Source organism: Hemitrygon akajei, chromosome 17 (assembly GCF_048418815.1).
Source record: "Hemitrygon akajei chromosome 17, sHemAka1.3, whole genome shotgun sequence".
Taxonomy (NCBI): Eukaryota; Metazoa; Chordata; class Chondrichthyes; order Myliobatiformes; family Dasyatidae; genus Hemitrygon; species Hemitrygon akajei.
In genome coordinates, this window is record NC_133140.1 from 65,089,625 (window position 1) to 65,115,949 (window position 26,325).

A 26,325-nucleotide genomic window follows, 5' to 3' on the forward strand; every position below is an offset into this window, starting at 1 on the left:
AGTGATATACATTATTGTGTATTGCCCTGTGTAATGTTTTTGGTTGTAAAACAGAGTGTCAAATGGCAAATGCACCTCGTACCAATTCCTCCTGACATCTCCTCCTATGATTAGGGATTCTCTTGTTTCTGTGCAGTGGCTTAAATATATAAAAGTGCTATGTAAAGATAAATCTTGGTAGGTATCAACAATATTAATGGCAACAAAGTTTGGCCAACCACAATAAATGTTACATTTCTTTCTGAAAGAGTGTGGCCAAAGCAGTTATTTACTAAGCAGAGCCCATGAAATATGAGGTGCATACATTTTCAACTAGTTAAGGTACTTGATTAATGCAGGCCTATTTCCATATTGAATCTCACTATTTTTCATATGAAAAACACAATGAACAAAATAGTCATTCAAACTATTAAACAGAAATTTGCAAGATAAATTTATTAGTAATAAATGCAACATTTTACATAAATACCTTTAAAAATGCTACATATTAACAATATAACTTTTTGCTAGAGGTTTGCCTGACAATCATTTTTATTTTAAAATGCAGCATTGTACCTACACAGAAATTATTACCAAACATTAGTCCATCAAATTATCTTGCTTAAGATTACCTTTAGTGCAAATATTGCATACAAAAATAATTGCTGGATATGACCAGAAATCTAAAATAAAAATGGTTAAAAAGACCTCAATTCAGATTTGCCTTTCCTCTTAAGAGTTACATGGTAAAAGCTAAAAGATTTGCCAAATTCCCTTCAGCTGATAATATAATCTTTACTGCATGTTTTCATATCAAGGGTCTCTCTCACTTCTGCTTAACTGAAAAAATGCTCTCAACTATTTTAAAATTCATATATATTTAAATATATTCATATATATATATTAAAACATCAACGTGTTTTAATTTATGCAAAAGATTGTGAAGAAGATGGCGTATGTCAGGTTCAACACTGCAACTGGTTATTGCATTCTGCTAATAACTGGAAGGTTAGTGACTGAGTTCACTCAGATTAGACATTGATTTTTTTTTGGTGGTACGATGGCATAATAGTGGTGCTACTGTTGTATGGCTCCAGCGACTTCCTGACTTCCAGTACACAGTTCATATGCTCCTCTTGTGACTCGAGCATTTGACAGGTACTCATTTCCTCCCCCATCTCAAGGACCTGCTGGTCAGTAGGTTAACTGCTTGCAGAAAGATCATTTGTAATGGAGGTGGGTAGCAGCAGATTCAAGGTAAAGTTAATAGGCATATAAAAGAGAATAGGTTATAGGGAACTGTAAGGAAATGAGACAAATGGGAATTTCTGGAGAGCTGCCACAGGTTTGATAGGCCAAGTGGCCTTCATGCCATTTGGAAATATAAAAATGAGACGTTACTTATTTTAAAAGCTATTTAAAAATAAATAATATAAAATATCTTTATTTAAATTAATATTCCACTTTTTGTTTCCCATTAATTCAGTTAGAGATTTGATTAAATTCCTTAAGTTCATTAAAATGTTTCTACATTTTTCTATTTCAATATATAAACATATTACTTATAATCATGATAGGCAAAATGTAAAGCAGTAATAGCCTCAAACCAATCAGATTACAAGTCAGGAATGCTTGTCTGGATGAATGCAACTCCAGTAATTCTCATGTAGTTTGGTGTGATTGATCAAAATAGCTCTCAACTGGTCCCCCTTCAACCTCAGTTAACATTCATTCCCTTTGCCACTGGCTCACTGAGGATGCAGTATGTACCATCTATGCTTATAGTTACTGACCTCAGCTAGTCTAACATCTCGAAACCCTTCCAACAAGGAGGGCAAAGGCAGCAGGCACATAGGAACATGATTGCCTGTTTATTTCATAGCATCTAAGTTCTTATTCCTTTCTGACTGCAACTTTTCTTCCCACTAACTTATCTTGACGGGAAGATTAAAACCAAGATGACTCTCATGATGTCAGGCTGTCAGATAATTGAAGCTCATTGTATCGTGAAAATACACTGAACACATTGTTTCCTCTATTTTCAAACCCATGTCAAATATCAAATTTTACCAATAAACTCTGAGCTGTAAGGAACATTCAGCAAAATATTAATTGCGTAGAATATTATGCTGAAACGACAGGAAACCAAGACATGATAACAAGCGACAGCAATAGTAAAAATATGACATCTGACATAAGGCGCCTAATGTTAAACCGCGATGATTTCCGCCCATGACCGCGTGTTTTGAACCACTCCACTATTTCCATAAAGCTGTGTTCCCTTGGATGGTACCCTAGATCTTTTCTAGCCTTCTGTATGCTGAAGTAATGAGTGACTCCTGTTTTATAGACTTCTGTGCGAGTTAGAAATGGTTGAAAATTATAAATGCGACCTACAAAAAAATGAATGATTTCAGTTAGGAAAGCAAAGTAGTAAATCAGCCTGAGTGGCAGCCGAATTGTGGGGTATTTGTAGCCAAGGCCTTCCACCAAAGGTCTGAAAAATTCAAAGTTGTTCACAGGTTTGCCATCAGAGATAAAGTAAGCTTGGCCAGCTGCTATGTGATTTCTTCCTCCTTTCAGAGCTTCTGATGCTAGTATTTCTGCAGAAACAAGGTTGTCAACGTGGACAAACTCCACCAGAGAATCTGCTGCCCCATATACAAACTTGAAGAGTCCATTCTCTATATAACTAACTATCCTTGTAAGATGTCTTTGCTCACCAGGTCCGTAGATGCCTGCTGGCCGGAGAGCGCAAGTTCGTAACACGCCAGTGCCTTTCCTTAGCTTTGTGCTATTGGCACGTAGCACCTTCATTTCTGCTAAAGATTTGGTCCTTGAATAGTGATCTGGGTGAAGATGCAGTGGAAGATAAGGGAGTGATTCATCTCCATTTTCAATTACTTGGCCCCCAAACACAACATTGTATGTACTTGTATAAAGAAGCCTTGGTATGCCATTCGTCAGGCATGCCTTGATTACATTATCTGTTCCTTTAAGATTAACATCCTCTATTAGCTTTACATCTAACTGCTCCCTTCCAGACATGCCATACGAAGCTAAATGGAAAATACAATCTACATTCCTGAGTGCAGCCTCTACCTCCAGATAGTTGCAGACATCTCCCTTTATGAAGCTCACTGCATCAGGCACTTCCTCTAAAGGACTGTGGATATCAAACAGAATCACCTTATGGCCCATCTTCTGCAGGGTGCACCCCAATCTAAAACACAGAAAAAAAGACAGCTTAAAGGTATTTGCTAAAACTAGTTTATAAAACATACAACAGTAAAGGCTCTTAAACCCATGATGTTGTGCCAACCTTTTAACCTGCTCAATGATCAACCTTATGCTTCCCTCCCACATAGCCTTTTCACTCAGGTGCCAAAGAGTCTTTTAAAACACCCTCTTTCTCTACCGCTACCCTGGCAGTGCATTCCACCCCATAACTAGTTCATTGCTATTTACAAAATAAATATGGCACGTAGCAGATGTACATTCCGAGTGGAGTAGCATTGAGACAGTGCAAGAAGTCTCTATATGCTGGTTATTAAGGAAAAGTGCATCCAAAAAAAAAATCACAGACGACAAGAATTCCAGATCTTGACCAAGCTTATTGTAAAATCTACTGGAATAGAAGAGAATGTTTTTCAACAAAATTCTGCACTAAGCTTTTCTGAGAGTATATGAGTTGTAGGAAATGCTGGGAAAATACAGTTTAGGGATTGGAGTTAGCAATGCTAGAGAGTGAGAGGTTGTCACTTCTCTAAAAGGTTGCTAAGGAAAATAATGTGGGGAAGGTGTGTGAGTGAAGGAAAAGCACGAGTTTTGATGGGCCTTTTTACTCCATACTTATGATTTTATTGATAACTCATCGCATTGGTGACTTATATATCATTCAGTTAACCATGTAAAGCAGGGTGTAGGTACTAAATATTTCAATAGTCATCAGTTACTCCAGCAGGCAGATTTTGCATTCACTAGAACCTTTAGAATATCTTTAATCCAACTTTTAATTGCAGAGAAAGGTTACTAGAATCTTTAACAATCCTAATGTGCACTGAATTTTACGTCTTTGCTAATATTACTTGGTATTTTTCTCCTATCTTCCAAAGGTGAATTGATGATCAAATAGGAATCAATTCAGCTGACGAAAAATTCGAGAACAACCATATAAGAAAATGGAACCCATTTGATGTTGTCTTGTTATTGCTCTACTGTTAATGGACTAAATATATTTTATATTATCTAACTTTGTTTCCTGCCAAGAAATTTTGAAATAGCAGAATGCACAGAAACAAAATAGCACATAATCACAACTGTGAATGTTTTTTTTTTACTTCGCACAATGGAAAGGCAAATTCATGGCACAGAAACATCCTTTTAAAATGTAATTATTATTTGTCAGTTTCACACGGGAACTACAATATGTAATTATAATTTAACTCTAATATATCAAGAAGGGTCTTACCTGCATCCTAAATAACCTCCCCCACCAGTTATCAGAACAGTTTCAGGTGCTGTAATCTTTTCTGATGTCTCCATTGAGATTAAATGTCCAATATTGAGCCGTTTAAAATAAATGTAAATATGACTCCTCTGGAAAAAAAATCACAATATCAGATACTGATAAATATCTAGAAATGGGCTTTTGGATTTATTGTAGAGAAGCAGAGAAAGGGTTTGGTTATCAAACAGAACAAGAAATTGTGTGGATTTCACCCTTCCCAAAGTCAGTTTAGCTGCTGGGGATTTCTAACATTAAGCAACAAAGACTTGGTCTGTAATTTAACAGAAACTATATTGGATTGTTCTTACAAAAACCAAACCAGAACCAAGGAAGAAAGTAAAATACTTATTTGAAGAATTTTTTTTAACATATTAAACAAAATAAATACTAGGATGTGTAAAAGACTGGTGCAGCAGTTGAGATATAATGATGTCACATACAAAAAATAGCATTCTACACTGCCATCCCAGAGCAGCCACACATCAACCATTACTGTTTGGTTTGGTGCAACATCTTCGTACAGTATACGAAAACTGCTGGAAACTGTCAGGTTAGCTGGCTGCAGTCTACCATCACTGCAGAACCTCCATGTGCCCAGGACAAAGAAGAGCCATAACACTATTAAAACAAAAACTTTACGACATCTTACAAGTTCCTTTCCGCAGGCAGTTAATCTGATCAACCACTCTTGTTAGCCCTCTGTTACTCCAGTCACCACACTGTAAACACTTCAAACCAATTTTTATAATGTTGCTTACATTGTACTACATGCTGGTATTTATGCACATTTTATTCCATATCCATACTATATTTTGAGATACAGCCTTCACAGTTCATCTGAGGTCTCCAGGAAAACTAAAGTAAGATCAAGACATTGCTGTCAAACATTTGAGAATAAAAACCACAACATGTATAAAATATGTCTTTCTTAGGACATCTTCAAGGAGCAGTGTCTCAGAAAGGCTGCATCCATTATTAAGGACCCCCAGCACCCAGGGCATGCCCTTTTCTCACTGTTACCATCAGGTAGGAGGTACAGAAACCTGAAGGCACACACACAGCATTTCAGGAAGAGCTTCTTCCCTTCTGCCATCTAATTTCTAAATGAACATTTAATCAATGAACACTACCTCACTTTTTTAATATACTGTATATTATTTGTTTTTGCACAATTTTTAATCTATTTAATATACATATACTGTCGTTGATTTACTTATTTTTACTTTTTTTCTTCTATTTTATGTATTGCATTGAACTGCTGCTGTTTAGTTAACAAATTTCATGATATATGCTGGTGATAAGAAACATGATTCTGATTTTAAAAACAAATTCTTTGAACACTTCTGTTGAATACCTTCTGACAAAAGATTAAGCACAAATTTCATGATATATGCTGGTGATAAGAAACATGATTCTGATTTTAAAAACAAATTCTTTGAACACTTCTGTTGAATACCTTCTGACAAAAGATTAAGCAGGAACTTAATTTGGCAAGAAGACAAACAATTTACACAGAGATACTGATAAAGTGATAAAATGAGCAAGCAAAAAGTCGGCACATGGGGAAAAATGAAAGAAGCACTTTAGAGAAGAAATGGACAAGGCTACAGCATAGAGGGGATCCTTGTACATAACACACAGACCACTAGCTCACAAATGCAACAAATACCTTCACCAGACTGGCCAGTTGAGACCTGCACTATTTAATCTAGAGACACAAGAGATTGCAGATGCTGTAATCTAGAGCCAAATAAAGACTGTAGAAGGAACTCAGCAGGTCATGCAGTGGCATCATCTGTGGAAGTTTCAAGAAGAGACCCTGTATCAGGGTTTCATGGACGTGGCCAATATCTGGATGTGGAGACTGGTAAGGTGAAAGGTGAGGTGCGATGGAAACTCCATCTCAGTTTTGTCTGGGAAGAGGAGAGGAAGACCGTAGATGAAATGTGAGAGGGCTCCATTGACCACAATAAAGGCGAAGCTACATTTCCCGAAAAATGCTGACTAAAAGTAAGAAGCAATTCTGTCAGGAAGGTGACAGTATCAGTGAAAGGGAGACGCTTGGATCCTTGTTCCAGATTGAAGTACAGGGCGCCAAGTCCTTCCTGATGGGGGATGGACATTTATAAAGACTGGATGCCTATTCTGAAGAGGTGGGGGTAGATGCCTGGGAACTGAAACCTGTCAAAATGGTCGAATACCTGCAAATTGATCTAGATGTAGGTGAGAATAGGCTGGACAAAAATCCAACAGGCTCCGCTCCACTCCACTAACACAATCATTTGCCTGCCATAACTTGATATCCTGAGCAACTCTTGATTCCCTTGATTTTCTACAAATCAAATTTGCAGCCATGGGCACTTGTTTTATCACCTTCATTACGAAGTCCCACCCGATCTTCAAATTCAGACTTTTTCTAACATCTCTGCTTTTCTACATATCTCAATTTTAGCAAACTAACCACTGATATTTAATATAAGCTCACTGAATCCCATAGCTACATTCCCCACATTTCCTCCCACTCAGTCTCTCAAAAAAATGCCATCCATTTCTATCAGTTTCAAGTTTAAGGTGGCGCTACCAAAGGCTTACTGGTAGTTGGAACGAAGAGAAATTTGACTAAAAATATTATTAATAACTTTTCTGAAGAAAATTGTGGTAAATATCAATGCAAACAATGAAGAAGCAGGAAGAGGCGAAGCTGATTCAAAGGATGGGCCATGTGAGTGCATTGCAAAGTCAAAGCTCAACATGTTCAAGATGGGGGTCACAGACGGAGTTGGTAGCTGGAGTGAACAATTTGGGGAGAAGTCGTTGCAGAATAGTTTCTGTGCCCCCACACCTAACCCGGGGGAGAGGTTGGATCGCTCCAAGCTTATCACTATACCGGAGTTTGGGTCCTAGAGTGAGCCACTACCCGGTGCTTGGATCATTTAAATGTCGGTCCAGGTAGATTGGAAGGTAAAAGTGTGAGGATTGGAGGTGAGGGTCGGGCTGATTTCATTTGCTCTCCCGCGATGTTCATTCACCTCTCGGCAGTGAACTGCTCCGGCTGCCGCACTACTGAGGCCGAGGTTTAGGCCTATTCCGGCTGCTCCGGGAGGAAGATCCAAGGATTCAATTTGGTTTGGAATGCCATTCCTTGCTTCTATTGGTTGTATGATTGTGTTTTTTTTCTTTCTCTGCGCAGTGGTTTTGGTCTTTTTTTAAAATTAGGTTCTTCGGGTAAGTAGACAAATTTCAAGGTGTATAATTCATACATTCTTCAATAATAAATGTACCTTGAATCTTGATCTCTGCCACATCTTAAGTGAGCATGAGGCTTTCTGTTCTGACAGTTGAAATATCTTCCTTATTTATGAAATGGGGTTTCCCCTCTACTGTGGTTAATGGCGCCCTCATTCACATCGCCAATACATCTTGGACGTCTATTCTCCCTCACTTACAGGAAATACCAATGTAGTTTCCTTGGTCACCACCTTTCACCCTAACTGCCTCCACATCCAGCATATTACCACCGGTCACATCTTTACCTCCCTTGTCTGCTTTCCAAGGTGACCACTTCCTCAATTGACTTCTAGATCGATTCATCCCTGGGAACCCAGCCAGCCCTCTAGCATTCTCCCCTGCAAAAGCATTTGTTGAAACATTTGTTCCTACACTTCCTCCCTCAGCACCATCCAAAGCCCTAAACAGCCCCTCCAGGTGAGGTAAAGATTCATGTATACCAACTCCAACCCAATGTACTGCATTTGGTGCTCTCAATGTAGCCTCCTCTAGATCAGCAAAACCAAGTATAGAATAGGTGAATATCATTCTGAACATCTGTGCTATGTCCACAGTGACTACCTTGAGTCCATGCTTGCATTATTTCAACTTCCCTTTCTACATCGACCTGTCTGCCTTCACATACTTCTAGTATGATGGCAGCACACTCAGAAGCAGCGGCCACTCGGGTACAATCAAAGGCGCATTTGTTCCTCTTTTGTCTGTTTACGATGGCAAGTCACTGCTGGATGCAAAAAATATCATACTGCAGGACTGTCCCATTAGCAAGCTGCTCGATGGCAATCGTGTTGTGTTGTTGCCTAGACTTGTTGCGTACTGTTGTACCGAGATACAATAAACAGAGTGAGTGATTATCTTAGATCACAGGGCCCTGTTGGGACATTGATAATGTAGAATACTGTGTCTGTTCGATGGGGAGATTGACGGCAGGGGAGCTACATTGCCTTGGTAGTGGTGAAGATTGGGCTTTGGACACAGTGACTTATTGCAGTTGCCCAGGAAAGAGAGCACATGCCTCTGCTGGGCATGCTGGGATCACGTTGGGTTGGGGGCTGGCTCCACCTATTGGTGCTGCTCTCCAGTGTTCACTCAGTGCTGCCCCCAGTGTTCACTCTGTGGAAGAACAAGTTGGGCCAGAACAATCGAGAGTCAGGCCACTCAGGGACGGGCTCCATACTTTTTCTCTATTTTTTTCCGAAATCGTAACCATATGTGCTATTTGTGTTAGGTGCTATTTGCAGTGAGTGTGTTATTGGTAATATAATTTGCACCTTGGCCCAGAGGAACGCCATTTTGTTTGGCTATATTCATGTATGGTTGAATGATCATTGAACTTGAACCATTACCAGCTGAAACCAAGTACAAACTGGCCTTGGAGTGGGATAGGAGCAGACAGTACGGGGAAGTATTTAATTGGGAGAGGGGGAATTATATTATTAGGCAAGGAATTGGGGAGCATAAATTGGGCACAGATGGACTCAGAGAAATACACAACACAAATGTGGGGCTGATTAAGGAACACTTACTGGGGATTTCGGATAGGTCTGTCCCAATGAGGTAGGGAAAAAGATAAAAAGATGGGAGAGTGAAGGAACCATGGTTGACAAGTGATGTTGAAGATCTGCAAGAGGAAGAAATAAGTTTATTTAAAGTTTAAGAAGCAAGAATCAGACAGGGCTCTAGAGAGTTACAAGGTCGCCAGGTAGGAGCTTATGAATGGAATTGTAAGAACTAGAAGGGGCCATGAGAAGGCCTTAACAAGTAGGATAAAGGAAACCTCGAGGTGTTGTACACATGTGAACAACAGGTGAAGATAGGACCAATCAAGGATAAAAGAGGAAAATTATGCCTGGAGTTGGAGGAGGTAAAGGAGGTTCTTAATCAATACTTTGTTTCAGTAATCACTAGCGAGAGGGACCTTGATTTGCGAGGACAGCGTAATGCATGCTGATATGCCTAAACGTGCTGATGTTAAGAAAGAAGATGAGCTAGTACTTCTGAAAAACAAATTAGGATAGCTAAGTCTCCAGTGCCAGACAGGGTATAGCCAATACCCCTGGTTACTATGGGAAACGAGGAGAGAGATTTCTACACCTTTGACGATGATCTTTGTGCCCTTTACAGATCACTGGAGGGTAGGAATTACCCTGAAAATTAGACAGAGTCTCACTTTAGTGGTAAGCAAATTATTGGAGAGGATTATCAGAGACTGGATTTACAAGTATTTGCAGACACATAGTCTGATTAGTGATAGTCAGCATGCCATTGAGAGCATGCCTCATGAACCTGATTGAATTCTTTGACAAAGCACAAAAATGAAGCTAGGGGAGTAGGTGTGGTGCATTTCAATTTTAGTAAGGCATTTGATAAGGTTCCCCATGGTAGGCTCATTCAGGAAGTCAGGGTGCATGGGATCCAGGGAAACTTGGCTTGGCTGCATTGACACAGAATTACCTTGCCATAGAAGGCAGAGTATTCAGTGACCAAAGGAATGGCTATGGGATTGCTTTGAGTCGGTGGACAGCACTCCTCAGAGGAACTGAACAAATACACCACAGTTGCCACATACTTGATAAAAAACCGTTTTAGATGAGTGTGTCCCCACAAAATCAGAGTCTTCCCCAACCAGAAGCTCTGATGAGCCATGAGATGCATAATCTGCTAAGTGCCAGATAAGTGGCATTCAAGTCCACTGACCAAGTAAGATCCAGGTACAATGTCTGGAAAGCCATCTCATGAGAAAAGTGGCAATTCCATACAAAAGGTTGCTCAACAGCTGTGGCAGGGCTTGGATGTTGTCATCTTGCACAAAGTGAAACCACATTAACATAGGTGACAGCAAGGGCTTGCTCCCAGATTGAGTTCATTTCCTTCTATGCTCGCTTTGACTATAAAAACATGGAAAAAATTTCATTAACTCCCACAGCCCCCGATGACCTGGTAATTTCAGTCACTGAGGCCAACGTAAAAGCAGCCTCCTGCAGGGTGAACCCACGAGAAACATCCAGCCCAGATGGAGTACCTGGCCAACTACTAAAGACGTGCATTAATCAACTGGATGGAGTGTTCACCGGTATCTTTAACCTCCCACTTCTACAATCTGAGGTACCCATCTGCTTCAGTTGTACTGGTGATTAGAAGGACATGGGAACCTGCCTCAATGACTATCATTCAGAAGCACTTATATCTACTATGATCAAGTGCTTTCAGAGGTTGGTGATAAAATGTAGCAACTCCTGCCTGAGAAACAACTTGGGTCCACTGCAGATGTCATTTCATTGGCTCTTCCCGCAACCATGCAACATGTGGATGGCAAAGATGCACACATCAGGATGCTCTTTATTGTTTACAGCTCAGCATTGAATACTGCCGTCCCCCTCAAAACTAATCAATAAGATTCAAGGCTTTGGCATTAAAATCTCCTTGTGCAATTGGATCCTCAATTTCCTCACTTGCAGACTCCAGTCAGTTCCGATTGGCAACAACATTTCTTGCACCATCTCCATCAGCACAGGTGCACCACAAGACGGTATGCCCCTGCTCTACTCACTCTATATCTATGTCTAAGGCTCAGCACAGCTCCAATGCCATGTTTAAGTTGGCGGAATCAAAGACGATGTCAAATCTGCATATAACAGGGAGACTGAAAATCTGGCTGAGTGGTGCCACAATGACAACCACTGTCAATAAGATCAAGGAGCTGATATATTGACTTCAGGAGGGGGAAACAAGAGGTCCATGATCCAGTCCACAATGGGGTATCAGAGGTGGAGAGGGTCAGCACCTTTAAATTTCTTGGTGTTATCATTTCAGAGGATCTGTCCTGGGCCCAGCATTAAGTATAATGTTGTAACTATGTGGTTTTGTGCAGGTCTTGTAGCTTTAGTTTTTGGTCTTGTTTTGTCTGGTGGGTTAGGAGCTCCTTTCTGGGGAATGCGCTAAGAAGGTAGCGCAATATTAATACACAGCAGCCTCTCCGGACTCTGGATTGGGGATTGCCAAACGTTATGTGGATTTTCTGGTGTAGTCTGCTTTATCATGTGCTTTTGTGATATCATTCTGGAGGAACGTTGTCTCATTTTTTAACTACATTTCATTTGTGGTTTCTAAATGACAATAAACTGAAACTGAACTGAACTGAATTAAAGTACCTTTATGAAAAAAAAAAGACAGCAGCGCCTCTACTTGTTTAGAAGTTTGCAAAGATTCGGTATGTCATCCAAAATTTTAACAAACTTCTTAAGATGTGTGGTGGAGAGAACATTGACTTGTTGGCCTGGTATGGAAACACCAAAGCCCCTTTCTACAAAAAGTAGTGGATACTGCCCAGATCATAATCAGTAAAGCCCTTCCTACCACTGAGCACATCTAGACAGATTGCTGTCACATGAAAGAAGCATCCATCATCGAGGACCCCCACAGCACAGGACGTTCTCTTCTCATCAGGTAGAAGGTACAGGAGTCTCAGAGCCCATACCACCAAATTCAGGAACAGTTATTATCCCTCAACCGTCAGGCTCTTGAATCAGTTGCAATAACTTCACTCACCCCATCACTGAACCATACCCAAAAACCTCTAGGCTCACCTTCCTGATGAAGGGTCTCAGCTCGAAACATTGACTGTTTACTCCTTTTCATACATGCTGCCTGGCCTGCTGAGTTCCTCCAGCATTTTTTTGTATGTCTTGCATGAATTTCCAGCATCTGCAGATTTCCTTCTCTGACTCACTTTCAAACTGTTCATGTCATGTTCTCAAGAGTTATTATTTTTCTTTTGCATTTGCACAATTTGGTGTCTTTTGCACATTAGTTGTTTGCTTGTCCTGTTGGGTGTGGTCTTTCTTGGATTCTATTGTGTTTCTTTGATTTACTGAGCATGCCCTCAAGAAAATATGTCAGGTGGAGATGTAAATTGGGATTTTGACAACAAACTTATTTTGAACGTTGAATGACAGAAACATGGAGGGCTATGGAGGCAAGGGTTGGAGAGTAGGTTAAAAGGCTAGAACAACACGGTGGACCGAAGGGCCTGTACTCTGACGTTCTCTGTTCTATGGATGAACAACAGTTCATACTCCACCAATTTCAGGTAACAATAGACAATAGGTGCAGGAGTAGGCCATTTGGCCCTTCTAGCCAGCACCGCCATTCACTGTGATCATGGCTGATCATACACAATCAGTACCCCGTCCTGCCCTCTCCCCATATCCCTTGACCCCACTATCTATAAGAGCTCTATCTAACTCTCTCTTGAATGCATCCAGAGACTTGGCCTCCATTGCCTTCTGGGGCAGAGCATTCCACATATCCACCACTCTCTGGGTGAAAAAGTTTTTCCGCATCTCTGTTCTAAATGGCCTACCCCTTATTCTTAAACTGTGGCCTCTAGTTCTGGACTCACCCATCAGCGGGAACATGCTTCCTGCCTCCAGCGTGTTCAATCCCTTAATAATCTTATATGTCTCAATCAGATCCCCTCTCATCCTTCTAAATTCCAGTGTATACAAGCCTAGTCGCTCCAATCTTTCAACATATGACAGTCCCGCCATTCTGGGAATTAACCATGTGAACCTACGCTGCACTCCCTCAATAGCAAGAATGTCCTTCCTCAAATTTGGAGACCAAAACTGCACACAATACTCCAGGTGGGGTCTCACCAGGGCCCTGTACAGCTGCAGAAGGACCTCTTTACTCCTATACTCAATTCCTCTTGTTATAAAGGCCAGCATGCCATTAGCTTTCTTCACTGCCTGCTGTACCTGCATGCTTGCTTTCATTGACTGATGTACAAGAACACCTAGATCTCGTTGTACTTCCCCTTTTCCTAACTTGACTCCATTTAGATAGTAATCTGCCTTCCTGTTCTTGCCACCAAAGTGGATAACCTCACATTTATCCACATTAAACTGCATCTGCCATACATTTGCCCACTCACCCAACCTGTCCAAGTCACCCTGCATTCTCATAACATCTTCCTGACATTTCACACTGCCATCCAGCTTTGTGTCATCAGCAAATTTGCTAATGTTACTTTTAATCCCTTCATCTAAATCATTAATGTATATTGTAAACAGCTGCGGTCCCAGCACCGAACCTTACGGTACCCCACTGGTCACAGCCTGCCATTCCGAAAGGGACCCGTTCATCGCTACTCTTTGTTTCCTGTCAGCCAGCTAATTTTCAATCCATGTCAGTACTCTGCCCCCAATACCATGTGCCCTAATTTTGCCCACTAATCTCCTATGTGGAACTTTACCAAAAGCTTTCTGGAAGTCCAGATACACTACATCCACTGGCTCTCCCTTGTCCATTTTCATAGTTACATCCTCAAAAAACTCCAGATGATTAGTCAAGCATGATTTTCCCTTCATAAATCCATGCTGACTCGGACTGATCCTTCTACTGCTATCCAAATGTGTCATAATTTCATCTTTTATAATTGACTCCAGCATCTTTCCCACCACTGACGTCAGGCTAACTGGTCTATAATTCCCTGTTTTCTCTCTCCCTCCTTTCTTGAAAAGTGGGACAACATTAGCCACCCTCCAGTCAGCAAGAACTGTTCCTGAATCTATAGAACATTGGAAAATGATTACCAATGCGTCCACGATTTCTAGAGCCACCTCTTTAAGTACCATGGGATGCAGACCATCAGGTCCCGGGGACTTATCAGCCTTCAGACTCAACAGTCTATCCAACACCGTTTCTTGCCTAATATAAATTTCCTTCAGTTCATCCTTTACCCTAGTTCCTTTGACCACTATTACATCTGGGAGATTGTTTGTGTCTTCCCTAGTGAAGACAGATCCAAAGTACTTGTTCAACTCATCTGCCATTTCCTTGTTTCCCATAATAAATTCACCTGTTTCTGTCTTCAATGGCTCAATTTTGGTCTTAACTATTTTTTTGCTATTCACATACCTAAAGAAGCTTTTACTATCCTCCTTTATATTCTTGGCTAGTTTACCTTGGTACCTCATTTTTTCTTGGCGTATTGCCTCTTTTGTTATCTTCTGTTGCTCTTTAAAAGCTTCCCAGTCCTCTGGTTTCCCGCTCATCTTTGCTATGTTATACTTCTCTTTTATTTTTATACTGCCCTCGTCAGCCACGGCCGCCTTTTACTCCCCTTAGGATCTTTCTTCCTCTTTGGAATGAACCGATCCTGCACCTTCTGCATTATTCCCAGAAATACCTGCCATTGTTGTTCCACTGTCTTCCCTGCTAGGGTATTGTTCCATTGAACTTTGGCCAGCTTCTCCCTCATAGCTCCATAGTTCCCTTTGTTCAACTATAATACTGACACATCCGATTTTCCCTTCTCCATCTCAAATTCTAAGCCCTGTGCTTTTTTCACTCTCCTGATCCGCCGTGGTTTCCCCCCAGCTTCACTAACCCCTCCACCTGACCCCCTTGTCTCCTGTTTATCTCTCACCAGCTGCTTTGTCCAAAGCTCCTTCTTCCCCCGCCAACTCACCCGATTCTACTATCACTTCCCCTGCCCCAGGCTCAACCCTCCCCTTCAATACAGCGGCTCCCTTCCTCCGCACGCAGTCCCGATGCAGGATCTCGACCCGCAACGACAACCGTCTCTCCGTCCGCACAGTTGCCGTCAGACTCACCAGGTTTGCTCCGCTTGGGCACACTTCCCCTCAGTTGGCCACCGCTTCCGGTCGGATCACGTGATCGGGCTCGCGCCGGTCGGGTCACGTGGTCGGCAGCAGTTACGGTAACGGCTGGAATTGTGCAGCAACACGGGAAGATGCTGAGGAAATCCAGCGGCTCAGGCGGCTGTCGGGTCGAAACCATCAGCGGGACTGTAATTTACTTCCGTGTTTTATCGTGGTTGGAGGAGATGCAAAATTAGTGAATCCGTTCGCGACGCAGTCAGCGGACAAATAAAAATGTTTTGTTAATATTTTCAGACGAAAAGACGGCCCGCGGCGGGAGTAATCGGCATTTTGCCTTGATCAAAGATGGCGTGTGGCGGAGCGGTAGTTTGTGATGCCTTGATCAAAGGTGGCTCGGGGGCAGAGTTGATCGAAGTTGTTGGCCGTGGTGTGATTGGCTGCTCAGGGCAGGGAATTCTGGGACAAGGATGGCGGGTAAACTAAAGACTGCGGAATGTACGGCGGTGCTGGCTGAGTTAACGGCTGTTAATGAAACTTTCGGTAGGTGAGGTGTGTCTGCTGGCGATGTTAGTCCAGAACATTGCTTATAGGTGTATTTTTGGGATGTGGACGTTGCTGGTCGCATTTACTTATTTAAATCTTACATCCGTCCCACAAAGTGAAGGAGTAAAAATCTTTGCGTTATGACTCCGTCGCAGAGTACTGATATCTGCATTTATAAGTCTTATGGTTCGTAGAAAGAATCTGTCTCGTACTCTGTTGGTCCTGGCTTTAATGTTGCGGTACCGTTTGCCAGACTGAAGCAGCTGAAACAGTTTGTAGATGTGGTGATTGGTGTCCCCGATTATCTTACAGGCTTCCTTCATGCTCTTGTTGCTGTCAGTGTGCTCAATGAAGAGAAGTTCACGTCCACAGTTGCGTTGGGCTGTCCGCCGTATCACTCTCTGTAGTGCTCAGCGGTCAAGGTTGGTGCAGTTCCCGTACCAGGCAGTGATACAGTCAGGATGCTCTCAATGGTGCCCCTGTAGAAGGTCTTAAGGATTTGGGGGCTCATGCTGAACTTCTTCAGTCACCTAAGGTGGAAGAGACAGTGTTGTGCTTTTTTTTGCCACACAGTCGATGTTTACATTCCAGGTGAGGTCTTCAGAAATGTGTGTATTGAGGAACTTGAAACTGCTCACCCTCTCAACTGCGATCCCATTGATGTTGATCGGGCCAAGCCTGTCTCTGTTCCTCCTATACACCCTGGGGGGGGGGGGGGCACCTGTTTTAAAGGGCAGAAATGAGGGAGCCCATTCTTATCATCTATCGGTGATCCAGTACGAAGTCTAAGATCCAGCTGCACAAGGTGAGGTGGAGATCGCGATCTCTTGGCTTCCTGTCAAGTCTAGAAAAAATTATGGTGTTGAATGCTGAATTGTATTCCAGAAACAGCATTCTAATGTATGCATCCCTCTTCTCCAGGTAAGTGAGGATGGCGTGTAGTGCTGTGGCTATGGCATCATTGGTAGACTAGTTCTGTCAGTAGGCGAATTATTGGAGTCCAATGTGGGTATAGTATGCTGCAGATGTAGCCTTTAGCTGGCCTCTCAAAGCCTTTGCTTATGATTGAGATCAGTGCAACAGGGCAACAATGGTTCAGGTATGCTGTCTTGGTTTTCTTGGGTACAGAGATATGGATGATTTGAAACTGGAGGGCACTACACACTGGGACAGGAAAGATTAAAAATGTCCATAAACACACCAGTCAGCTGTTCCACATACACTTTGATGAACCTGGAAAGCTGGCTGGCCCTGTTGCCTTGCAGCTGTTGACAAGTTGGAGTGCGCTTCATGCCACAGCCTCAGAGATTACCAAGGAGTAGCTCTCCTTGGAGATTCAGTGCTATCAGCCTCATATCGAACTTAAAAGACCATTTAGCTCGTCTGGGAGTGAGGCAGCAATGTTGGCTGTACTGCTGTGTTTCCTCTTGAAGCTGGCGATGGTGTGCAGTCCTTGCTATATGCTGCCCGTGTCATTGTCACAGAGTTGTGATTGAATTTTGTCCTTGTGTTGCCATTTTGTCACCTTGATGACTCTACGTAAATCATATTGGCATCTCTTGAGCTCCTATTGGTTTCCGGAGGCAAAGGCTTTATCCCTTGCACTGAGAGCAACATTTATCCTGGGTAAACCCGGACCAATTTTCAGGAAACAATATCTTCAGTGCACTTCTGAATGAAGCTTGTGACCACTTGCATGTGTAATGACTTAAAGGTTTCATTGCTAATATAATGGTTTCTCTGTAGTGCAGTGTTTGGGTTATGACTAGAGATAATGGGGGCTTTAGAATGTGCGCTGGCCAATGAGGGGAGATGTTTTTCTTTCTTGTGTGCCCAAGAGAAGGTTTTGCGGTCTTTTGTTCAGAGGAAGATGGAGAGAGAAGATGCCAGAACGGGGAAGTCGTAGTCTGCAGGACGGAGTGAACTTGGAATGGAGTCAGGAGTCGACGTCGCTTGGGGGAAATTGATGGAGAACGGACAGACGGGAAAACAGTGAGCTCCAACATATGCATTAGACTGTGTCATGAAAATGCGCCCTTTTTTGTCTTTATTAACCCTATAGTCAAATTAAGAATTATAAAGCTCAATCATTTAGTTGTGTACTGTCTGTTATTTCGTGGTGCTGATTTGTAACTGGGGAACACATCACGCAGCATCCACGCAAACAAGATTTCTCAAATTTGGCCAGACCGGAGGCTGCCTTCCCCTAGATTAATGCCGCTAGCTGAACCTGAGGATGACAGTTGTGGGGTATCGTTCGGGATTGATTCCGTTGGATGCTGTGTGATTGCCCTAAGCATTGAACCAGTGGGTTGTGTGTTTTAAGTCTGTGATAATATGGTACTACCAGGGTGGAGCGGTTGTGTTCTCCACAAAGGTTACCGGTAACTAGTGCGTACGTGTTGAGTGGATTAGATATTCGTACTCTGAATGAATTGTTAAGTACTGTTAACGTAGTCGACACAGTTGCGGTTGCTTGGCGGCAGTTTCATAAAATGGCGGGCTCAGCTCTCATTTTACTGCAGACTAGTGCTGACAGCAGAGCGAGCTGAAACTCAAGTCGAGTTTCCCGTAGCTGGGGGCGGAGATTTCAAAGGCAAGGTTCTGGCGTTCCTGATGAGTGAGGAGAAGGAGTTGTTGGATTTAGGATGTCTAATTAGTCCCCATCCCCCACGGAAGAGTTGGAATTCTGAGTTGGTATCCGCCCTTACCTCTGGCAAATAAATGAAAAAAACTGCCCAGGTTCAAAGTCCCTGCTATGGTAGACTCCACCTATTCTCCGGAATAATGCCCACCCCTAAAGGTGAAGAGGAGTATGAGACTTGGGCGGGGCAGACCTCTCAGTTGTTAGATGAGTGGCAGTGCTCTGATGACATAAAGTGACAGAGATTGGTTGAGAGTTTGAGTGGGCGGGCTGCTGACATTGTCAGAGCTGTCATGTCACGGTACCCTCTAGCAAATATGGTCAATTACATGAGACCACTGGAAAATACTTTTGGCACGACAGGAAGTCCAATGGATCTCATGGTAGGCTTTCAGAACATGTGTCAGGAGAAGCTTTCCGCCTACATCTTTCGGCTAGAGAGGCAGCTAAATTGCTTGCAGCACGGAGGGGCCATTCAGGCAGCTGAGGTGAAACAGTTAAGAATAGACCAGATAGCAAAGGGTGCTCAGTCCCAGGACCTGATTGCTTGGTGTCTCTGACTGTCTTGTAAGACCTGTCCCGCTCCCTTGTTTGTTGAACTGTTCAGAGAAGTACGAAAGGAAGAGGAGGATGCGTTGTAGGCACAGGAGGCCTCCATCAGCAGGGTACAGTCCTTGGTAATGGTTCCCTGTGGTGAAGTGACCATCGATAGCCTGCCCTGAGGAGTGCTGGAAGAGATTGTGACAGAGTTGAGAACTGGGATATCTCAGTTGTTATCAGCAGGTGTGACACCCTGCTGTCCCCATGATGGAGTGGGTGGATCCTCTAAGAGCAATGAGGAGGGCTGTTAGCAGCTGGTGTCACACAAAAAGGACAGTGAACCCCTGGGTACCTCAGCAGAGAGAGTCATTGGGAAATCTTAAGGCTGATGTGCGTATGGGCTACGCCGTAACCCTGATTTTCACTTCTGTGTCGCTCTACACCGTAGCGAGCATGCGTTGGTATGCACCAAAACACTGGTTGGCGGTGGGGTTTCTATGCCACTGTGTTGAGTTTCTTCGTGAGAGACATGGGCGAGGAAATGCATTTCAAACATTTTCGCATGTCGGCAGGTAGATTTGACAACTTGATTCATCTCTTTCGCATTGATGTACGCACAGCCTACAAACATGGCAGAGAAGAAGCAACCGGAAATGCGTAGGAGGAAATGCGATGCTACCAAGCGGACCAATCAGTTGTTGCGGTCTGCGTCGCAGCGACGTGAGAAATTTTTCTGGAGAGGTGCACGTCACCCTGCTGGGTAGGGTACACGATACCTCCGGCGTCGATGCAACGCACAAATATAAATCAGCCTTCAGAGACCCAGTGAGGGATCAGCCTGATGTCTCTAGGGGAACCCTTTCCCAGCAATATACCAAGGAACTCCGGAAAGCAAAAGACCCTATTCCTGAAGGCTTAGTGGGGCCATGCTCCAGTGTATCGCTACGGATAGAAGGTATTTATGCTAAAGCCATACTCGACACCAGGTGGCAGATCATGTTACTGTACCATTTGCTTTACAACCAAAATGAAGCTTCTGGGTACTCGCCATAATACCTGGTGTTTGGGCGTGAAGCGAGGTTGCCTGTTAACCTTTGTTTTGGAACTGACGAGTGTGACTTGCTACTGAAGACTTTTCTGAAGTATGTGTCTGATATGAGAAGAGAGCTGAAAAAGGCTTATGAATAAGCTGGGGTCACGGCTGCCAAGCAGAATCAAGGAAACAGGAGGAGGTATGATCAGAAGATGAAGTTCTCCCAACTCCTACCGGGAGACCAAGTTCTCATAAGAAATTTGGGGCTACTTAGGAGACATAAGTTGGCTGACTGCTGGGCAGCTACGCCCTATGTGGTGGAGAGTCAGATGCCAAGACTACCAGTTTTCTGGGTGAAACCGGAGGATGGGAATGGGCCTGTCAAGATTCTCCATCGGAACCACCTGCTGCCTCTGGGACAGGAGGTGCGGGTTGATGCAGAACCCAACCTGGAGCCTACACCTAGTAAGAGGACTGCTGCGACGCGGGGGACTGCAGGGCCCACAGCAGGAGAGGTTAGGCTGGCCCCCACCCCTGAGAGGGATACTGATTCAGAGGATGAGGACCTGGGGGTGTGCCTTTTGCTAACTCCCAGCCCTTCTACTGAGTCAGGTGAAATCGGGGAAGGGGTGTGGAGGTGGGTGGCAGTATCTGTGGGCAGCCTGGGTTGCAGCAGGACCCTGCAAGGGATGAAGCAGGGCTTAGCCAAGGGACAGAGAGTTCTGAGTGGCAGGTGGGCATGAGTGATAGGCTGGGAGAGGCCTCGCCCAGTAGATCAGAGGTATCCCCAGTAATGTTAGAACATGAAGAGATAGATGAGGGGGTATAGAGGTCACACAGAATCAGAAGACCACCGGATAGGCTGGCCTATGTAGCATCGGGGACAGAGTGCGGCTCCTACCATTTTGGGGAGCTATGTCACTGCCTTTTACACCTGGGTTAGATTTTGCGTTTTGCAGGAAGGGTTAGCAAATTATTTCAAAGTCATGAGGACATGACTAAATTTGGTGGTGGGGGGGTGGGAGTGTAACAACCTGGGAAAGGTTTTATTGCTAATGTAATGGTTTCTCTGTATGTTTCTCAGTGTTTGGGTTATGACTAGAGATAATGGGGGTTTGGAATGAGTGCTGGACAATGAGGAGAGGTTTTTCGTGTGTGCCTGAGAGAAGGTTTTGCGGTCTTTGGTGGAAGATGGAGAGAGAAGATGCTAGAACGGGGTAGTTGTAGACTGCAGGACAGAGTCGGCGCTCGGGAAATCGAAGGAGAATGGATAGATGGGAAAACAGTGAGCTCCAACGTGCGCATTAGACTGTTTCATGAAAATGGGTCCTTTTTTCTTTGTTTTCTTTAGGAACCTTGTTGTAAAATTCAGAATTATAAAGCTTAATCGTTTAATTGCATATTGTGTACTGTTTGTTATTTCATGGTGCTTATTTGTAACAGGGGAACACATCACGCAGCATCCACCCAAACAAGATTTCTGAAGTTTGGCTGGGCCGGAGGCTGCCTTCCCCTAGTTTAACGCCACTAGCAGAACCTAAGGGTTACACAGGTATTCAGAGATGTTCTCAGCTTGAAATATCTTCCAGGTGACACTATCAAAGCAGTCTTGTAACATTGAGTCTGATTGGTTGGACCAGTACTGGATGGTTTTCACTGTGGCTGCTTCCTGTTTCAGTTTCTGCATGTACATGACCTGGCTCTGCAGGGGTGATGCAGGTGGTACGCTGATTTCACAGTCAGCAGAACTGAACCTGCCTTTTGTAACATCTACAGTCTCTTCCATTGGTCTCTTTTTTTTTTACTCCAAATTGGCAGTTACTTGAATTTAAGTTCCCTAGCTGCAGTGGTAAGATTTGAACAATAAGAGAAAATCTGCAGATGCTAGAAGTGCAAGCAACACGCACAAAATGCTGGAGGAACTCAGCAGGCCACGCAGCATCTATGAAAAAGAGTACAGTCGATGTTTTGGGCCAAATCCCAAATATGTCCAGTCCCGATGAAGGGTCTCAGCCCAAAACATTGACTGTACTTTTCCATAGATGTTACCTGGCCTGCTGAGTTCTTCCAGCATTTTGTGCGTGTTGCTTGGATACAATCTAGCCACTTCCAAACGGCAGTACCTTATTGATGCTTGTAGTGTTACTATTTACTTAACTTGGTGAGCCAGGAACTGTCCTGCAGAATTAGGCAATGAAAGCCCAAAATCCCACACCAGCAGGTTCAAGAGCAGTCACCTACCTTCAACTATTTGGTCCCTGAATGACCTTGATCATGATCTCAGTACAGCAACACTTGATCACTTTGCAGTACAATAATTTGTTTTTGTCATTCACTATTCAATAACTCCAGCCTACTCCCCAGTAATTGTCCAATGCAGGCCAAGGCAACCAGCAACCTCAAAGTATCTAATTCAAAGGTGAACACCCGCCGAGAACTAGCACGATCATCAAGACTGTCTAAACCAACCTAGGCAACGTCAGGGCCAGGCTTGAATGACCACATCAAAAATTAGACATTTCGAGATAGTCTGTGTTGTAAAAGTACTTTTTCTATGGATTTGTACTTAACAGAAAAATACTTCACGATGATTTGTAAAGAAAGATACCATAAAAATTATTAGCTTCGCACTGCATTTCATGAACTTTCATATTGTGACAGGGTTATCGTCCTGCACCTCATATAGCATGGTAATTTCAGACCAAACAAATTCTGCAAATATTGGAAGAGGGATGTTCTCAAATTTGTTTTAGATTTCTAATACTGCTGGAATCTTCCATAAATTTGCTATGGTTTGAGAGTACAAACATGATCGAATTTCATAAATTTTGCAACTATTTCTAACGATAGAAAATGCAGCAAGTACTTGGGTCTGACAGGGCTAACAATTCAAATTAATGACTAGTGAACCATTATCTTATGGATTTCTAACATCTGTAGTACCTTACAAAATTACAAAGATAATTTGGTCCTTTTGGAGCAAAAATGTTTTCTGATCATCGTTTTCCAGTGTCCATAGAGGCACAGATATTTAAATTATTTGCAACTACTTTTCAAAATAAATTGGGTTAAATTATATGATTTATGTTTTCCCAATCTTCAGCTAGGACTCTTCACTCATAAACACAGGCAAGTCTGTAGATGCTGGAAATCTAAAGCCTCACACACGAAATACTGGAGAAATTCAGCAGGTCAGGCAACATTATGGAATTGAATAAACAGTAGACAATTTGGGCCAAAACGCTGACTGTTTATTCAGTTCCATAGATGCTGCCTGACCTGCTGAGTTCCTTCAGTATTGTGTGTGTGTTGCTGCTTACTCGTGTCACTTTTTTTCCCCATTCCGGCTTGGAAATTGCTTTTTACTTTGGTCAGAATGTTATCCACATTAATTTAAATTCCTAACTACCCTAACCAAACCAAAGTGCTTTTTTTATTTTTATTGTGATGAGGAAATGTTTTTCTGTGTTTTGAGTGTTTCAATAAAGTATTTTTCCCCACTATATCTGAAACAAATCCTATAAATTTCCTTGTTTCAGGATCCTTGTTAGAAAAATTAAATGACTCCCAGAAGGTGATGAAAAAGTCCATTCAGTGTCAAGAATTGCTTAATCAGGTACAGTACAATCATTAATGAATATGGTGAGTTCTAGATTCTGCCGAATTGTTACATTTAATTGTATTACTTTTTCCTCATTTGCCTTCAGTTGGCTCTAAACTCTGGAATATTGTCCTAAAACATCTGTCCTTCCAAATGTATGCCTTTAAAGCAAGGGTCCCCAACCTGAGGTCCACCAACCTCACTGTTAGTGGTAGGGGTCCATGCCACTTTAAAATTTTTTTTAAAAAAAGTAAGGAACCCCAGCTTTAAAGCATCTCGAGGTCTTAATTACAGTTTCAATGGCTTGAGGTCATTTTTTTGTGAACTGGTGTTCATTAAAACATTAATGTTTTATTACATTACAAATGCTGAATGCTGATGAGATATAATGGGAGTGTTCACCCCTTTGTCTCATAATTGAGGAATGTAATGTTTCTGCTCTCTGAAGTCTTGCAGTACTCCACAAATGCAGTGTTTTGTCAGCAAGATAGTCTATTTGAAATTTTGAAATTATGTGGGTTTGTGTGCATTGCCTTAATGCTGATCTACAGATGTCCATGGTAAGAAATCGCAATGATAGTTCCTCCAGTAGCAATTTCTGAAAGCCCAGAAGATGAGGTCATGGACTTACTGTTAATTTACAAAGTGTTCCCACTTCTCTCAGTAGAAACTTGAGGGAAAAGCCAACTCTCTCATTTGGGGCTCAACACTTAACAACATGGCCTTCAGCAACAGTAATGACCTGTCCTATACTCTCTACAAAAGAACTCATAAGGCTGACAACAGGCTAAGACAGCTGATTGTCAAAATTGATTTTTCAATAAAGCTCTGAAACACAAACACTGAAAACCATTCAACAAGTGTGTTTTTTTTAAAATAAGAAACTCAACTTGGAGGAATTAAGGGAAGCAGTAATTTCTCTCTGATGAAAGTGGGGGAGAATATTCCCTTTCAGCAGGTTCATTTGGGTTACTTGACTGGATTCCCAACTGCATGTTTAGGGAATTGCTGCAACTTGGTGCCTGAAGTCCTGTGTAGGTAGCAGTCAAAAACTTGACCATGCACTGCTGTCAATGACTGTCCCAAGGGTTTCTGCAATTACAAAAAAAATCAAAGTTGCATCTGCTTCCTGCCCTCAATACTTCCTACATTGTCTGTTTTTATTTTGGATTTCCAGCCATTGCAGTTTTTCTTGACTTTAATCCTCTTGGTACCTGTTCCTTCAGAAATGTGCATGTTGCAACGTTCTAATTTTTATTTACTACTTGTTTGGAATGTGTTACTATATGATTTGTTTCTTTTAACTGTGCTGAGTAATGTGCAACTTAGTCATATGTTAACTAAACTGGTTCTTGAAGTCTCACTGACTCCACATTTTAAAATGAATCTTTTGTTGCAGAGCATAGAACCAATTATCACAGCCTTCAAGCCTCAGGAAGAGGTTAGACGTGCTGCTGTCAATCCAATGGACTGAAGATTATGTATTTATAGTTAAAAATCTGTCGAGGTTTTATTATGTCCCAATTCTGAAATATAAGGAACTGTTTGTTTAAAATGAGTTGTTAATTTAAAATAGAGTATACAAAATAATAGTCCACTCACTAACACAGATGCCTTATTAAAGAGAAAATCAGATGCTAATAGGCTTTTAATTTATTTTCTTCTGCGTACTCTCAGCAAAATTCATTTCAATGTATATAAGCTGCCAGTATTTCACATCCCATTTTTTAAAAACATTTACAGGTTTAATTTTTATCTTTTTCATAAAATTTTGTTAAAGAATTCTGACAAATTAGTCTATCAAAACTGTTTAAATGATCCTATATCAGCGCTTAGTTTTAACCATGTAATGGAATAAACTTATCTTTTATCATTGTTGGAAAGAAAACAAATATATTTTTTGATACTGAGATTTCAAGAGAAAGCACTAAATGTGCTCTCTGACAGGTTGTCAAACAAACATTCCCTCTAAATTTTTTACAGCTGCATGGACTAACCATTGCCTGAAAACTGCATGTCACTTTATTAAAACAGAATCGAAAGCGCCAGCTGCACAGCAGCACAGGCAGTGCATGGGAGCATTTCAGTTACTACATGGCAGAACACCTACAGCGTTGTCAATCGGGAATTTGTTGTAATAATGAAGACAAAAGCCCTGGCAAACCTTACTACCCATTTAGAAGTAAATATCAATTGAATTAACAGAATCAGGTTAATTATCCATCATATAATTTGTTGGTTTACAGCGGCAGTACAGTACAATACATTAAAAACATTGCTTTGAGTTACATAGTACATTAAGAGGGCAAAAGAGTGAGGTAGTGTTCATGGGTTAACGGACTGTTTAGAAATCTATTTCTTTATAAAGTAACCTAATTGGCATGTCTTTGGACTCTGGAAACCTGAGCACCCGGAGGAAACCCACAAGGTCACAGGGAGAAATACAATCTCCTTGCAGACAGTGGCGTGAATCTGATAGCAGAGAGTAATATTGAGTGTGAGTCTCCAGGTTCCTATACTTCCTCCCTGCTGATAGTAATGAGAAGAGATTATGTCCTG

At 42.2% G+C, this 26,325-nt stretch overlaps 1 protein-coding gene across 2 annotated transcripts; it reads right to left on the minus strand.

Moving 5' to 3' along the window:
* Positions 1-380: 380 nt before the first annotated feature.
* On the minus strand, positions 381-15,457 carry sdr42e1 (short chain dehydrogenase/reductase family 42E, member 1). Of its 2 annotated transcripts, none has more exons than XM_073070313.1 (3): positions 15,397-15,457; positions 4,451-4,578; positions 381-3,202 (listed from the first exon to the last, which is right to left on the minus strand). In XM_073070313.1, exons 2-3 carry the CDS (start codon positions 4,522-4,524, stop codon positions 2,104-2,106), a joined length of 1,173 nt encoding a protein of 390 aa, XP_072926414.1. In that variant the 5' UTR covers positions 4,525-4,578; positions 15,397-15,457; the 3' UTR covers positions 381-2,103. The 2 variants fall into 2 exon arrangements, with proteins under 2 accessions (XP_072926414.1, XP_072926416.1); XM_073070315.1 differs by lacking the exon at positions 15,397-15,457 and adding an exon at positions 5,248-5,472.
* Positions 15,458-26,325: the final 10,868 nt, after the last annotated feature.

Coding starts and splice junctions, on each gene's coding strand:
- sdr42e1 (XM_073070313.1), bottom strand. CDS start 4,524: ATGGAGACATCAGAAAAGATTACAGCACCTGAAACTGTTCTGATAACT. Junction 3,203..4,450: donor GGAGGTTATTTAGGATGCAG/GTAAGACCCTTC, acceptor TCTGTGTTTTAG/ATTGGGGTGCACCCTGCAGA.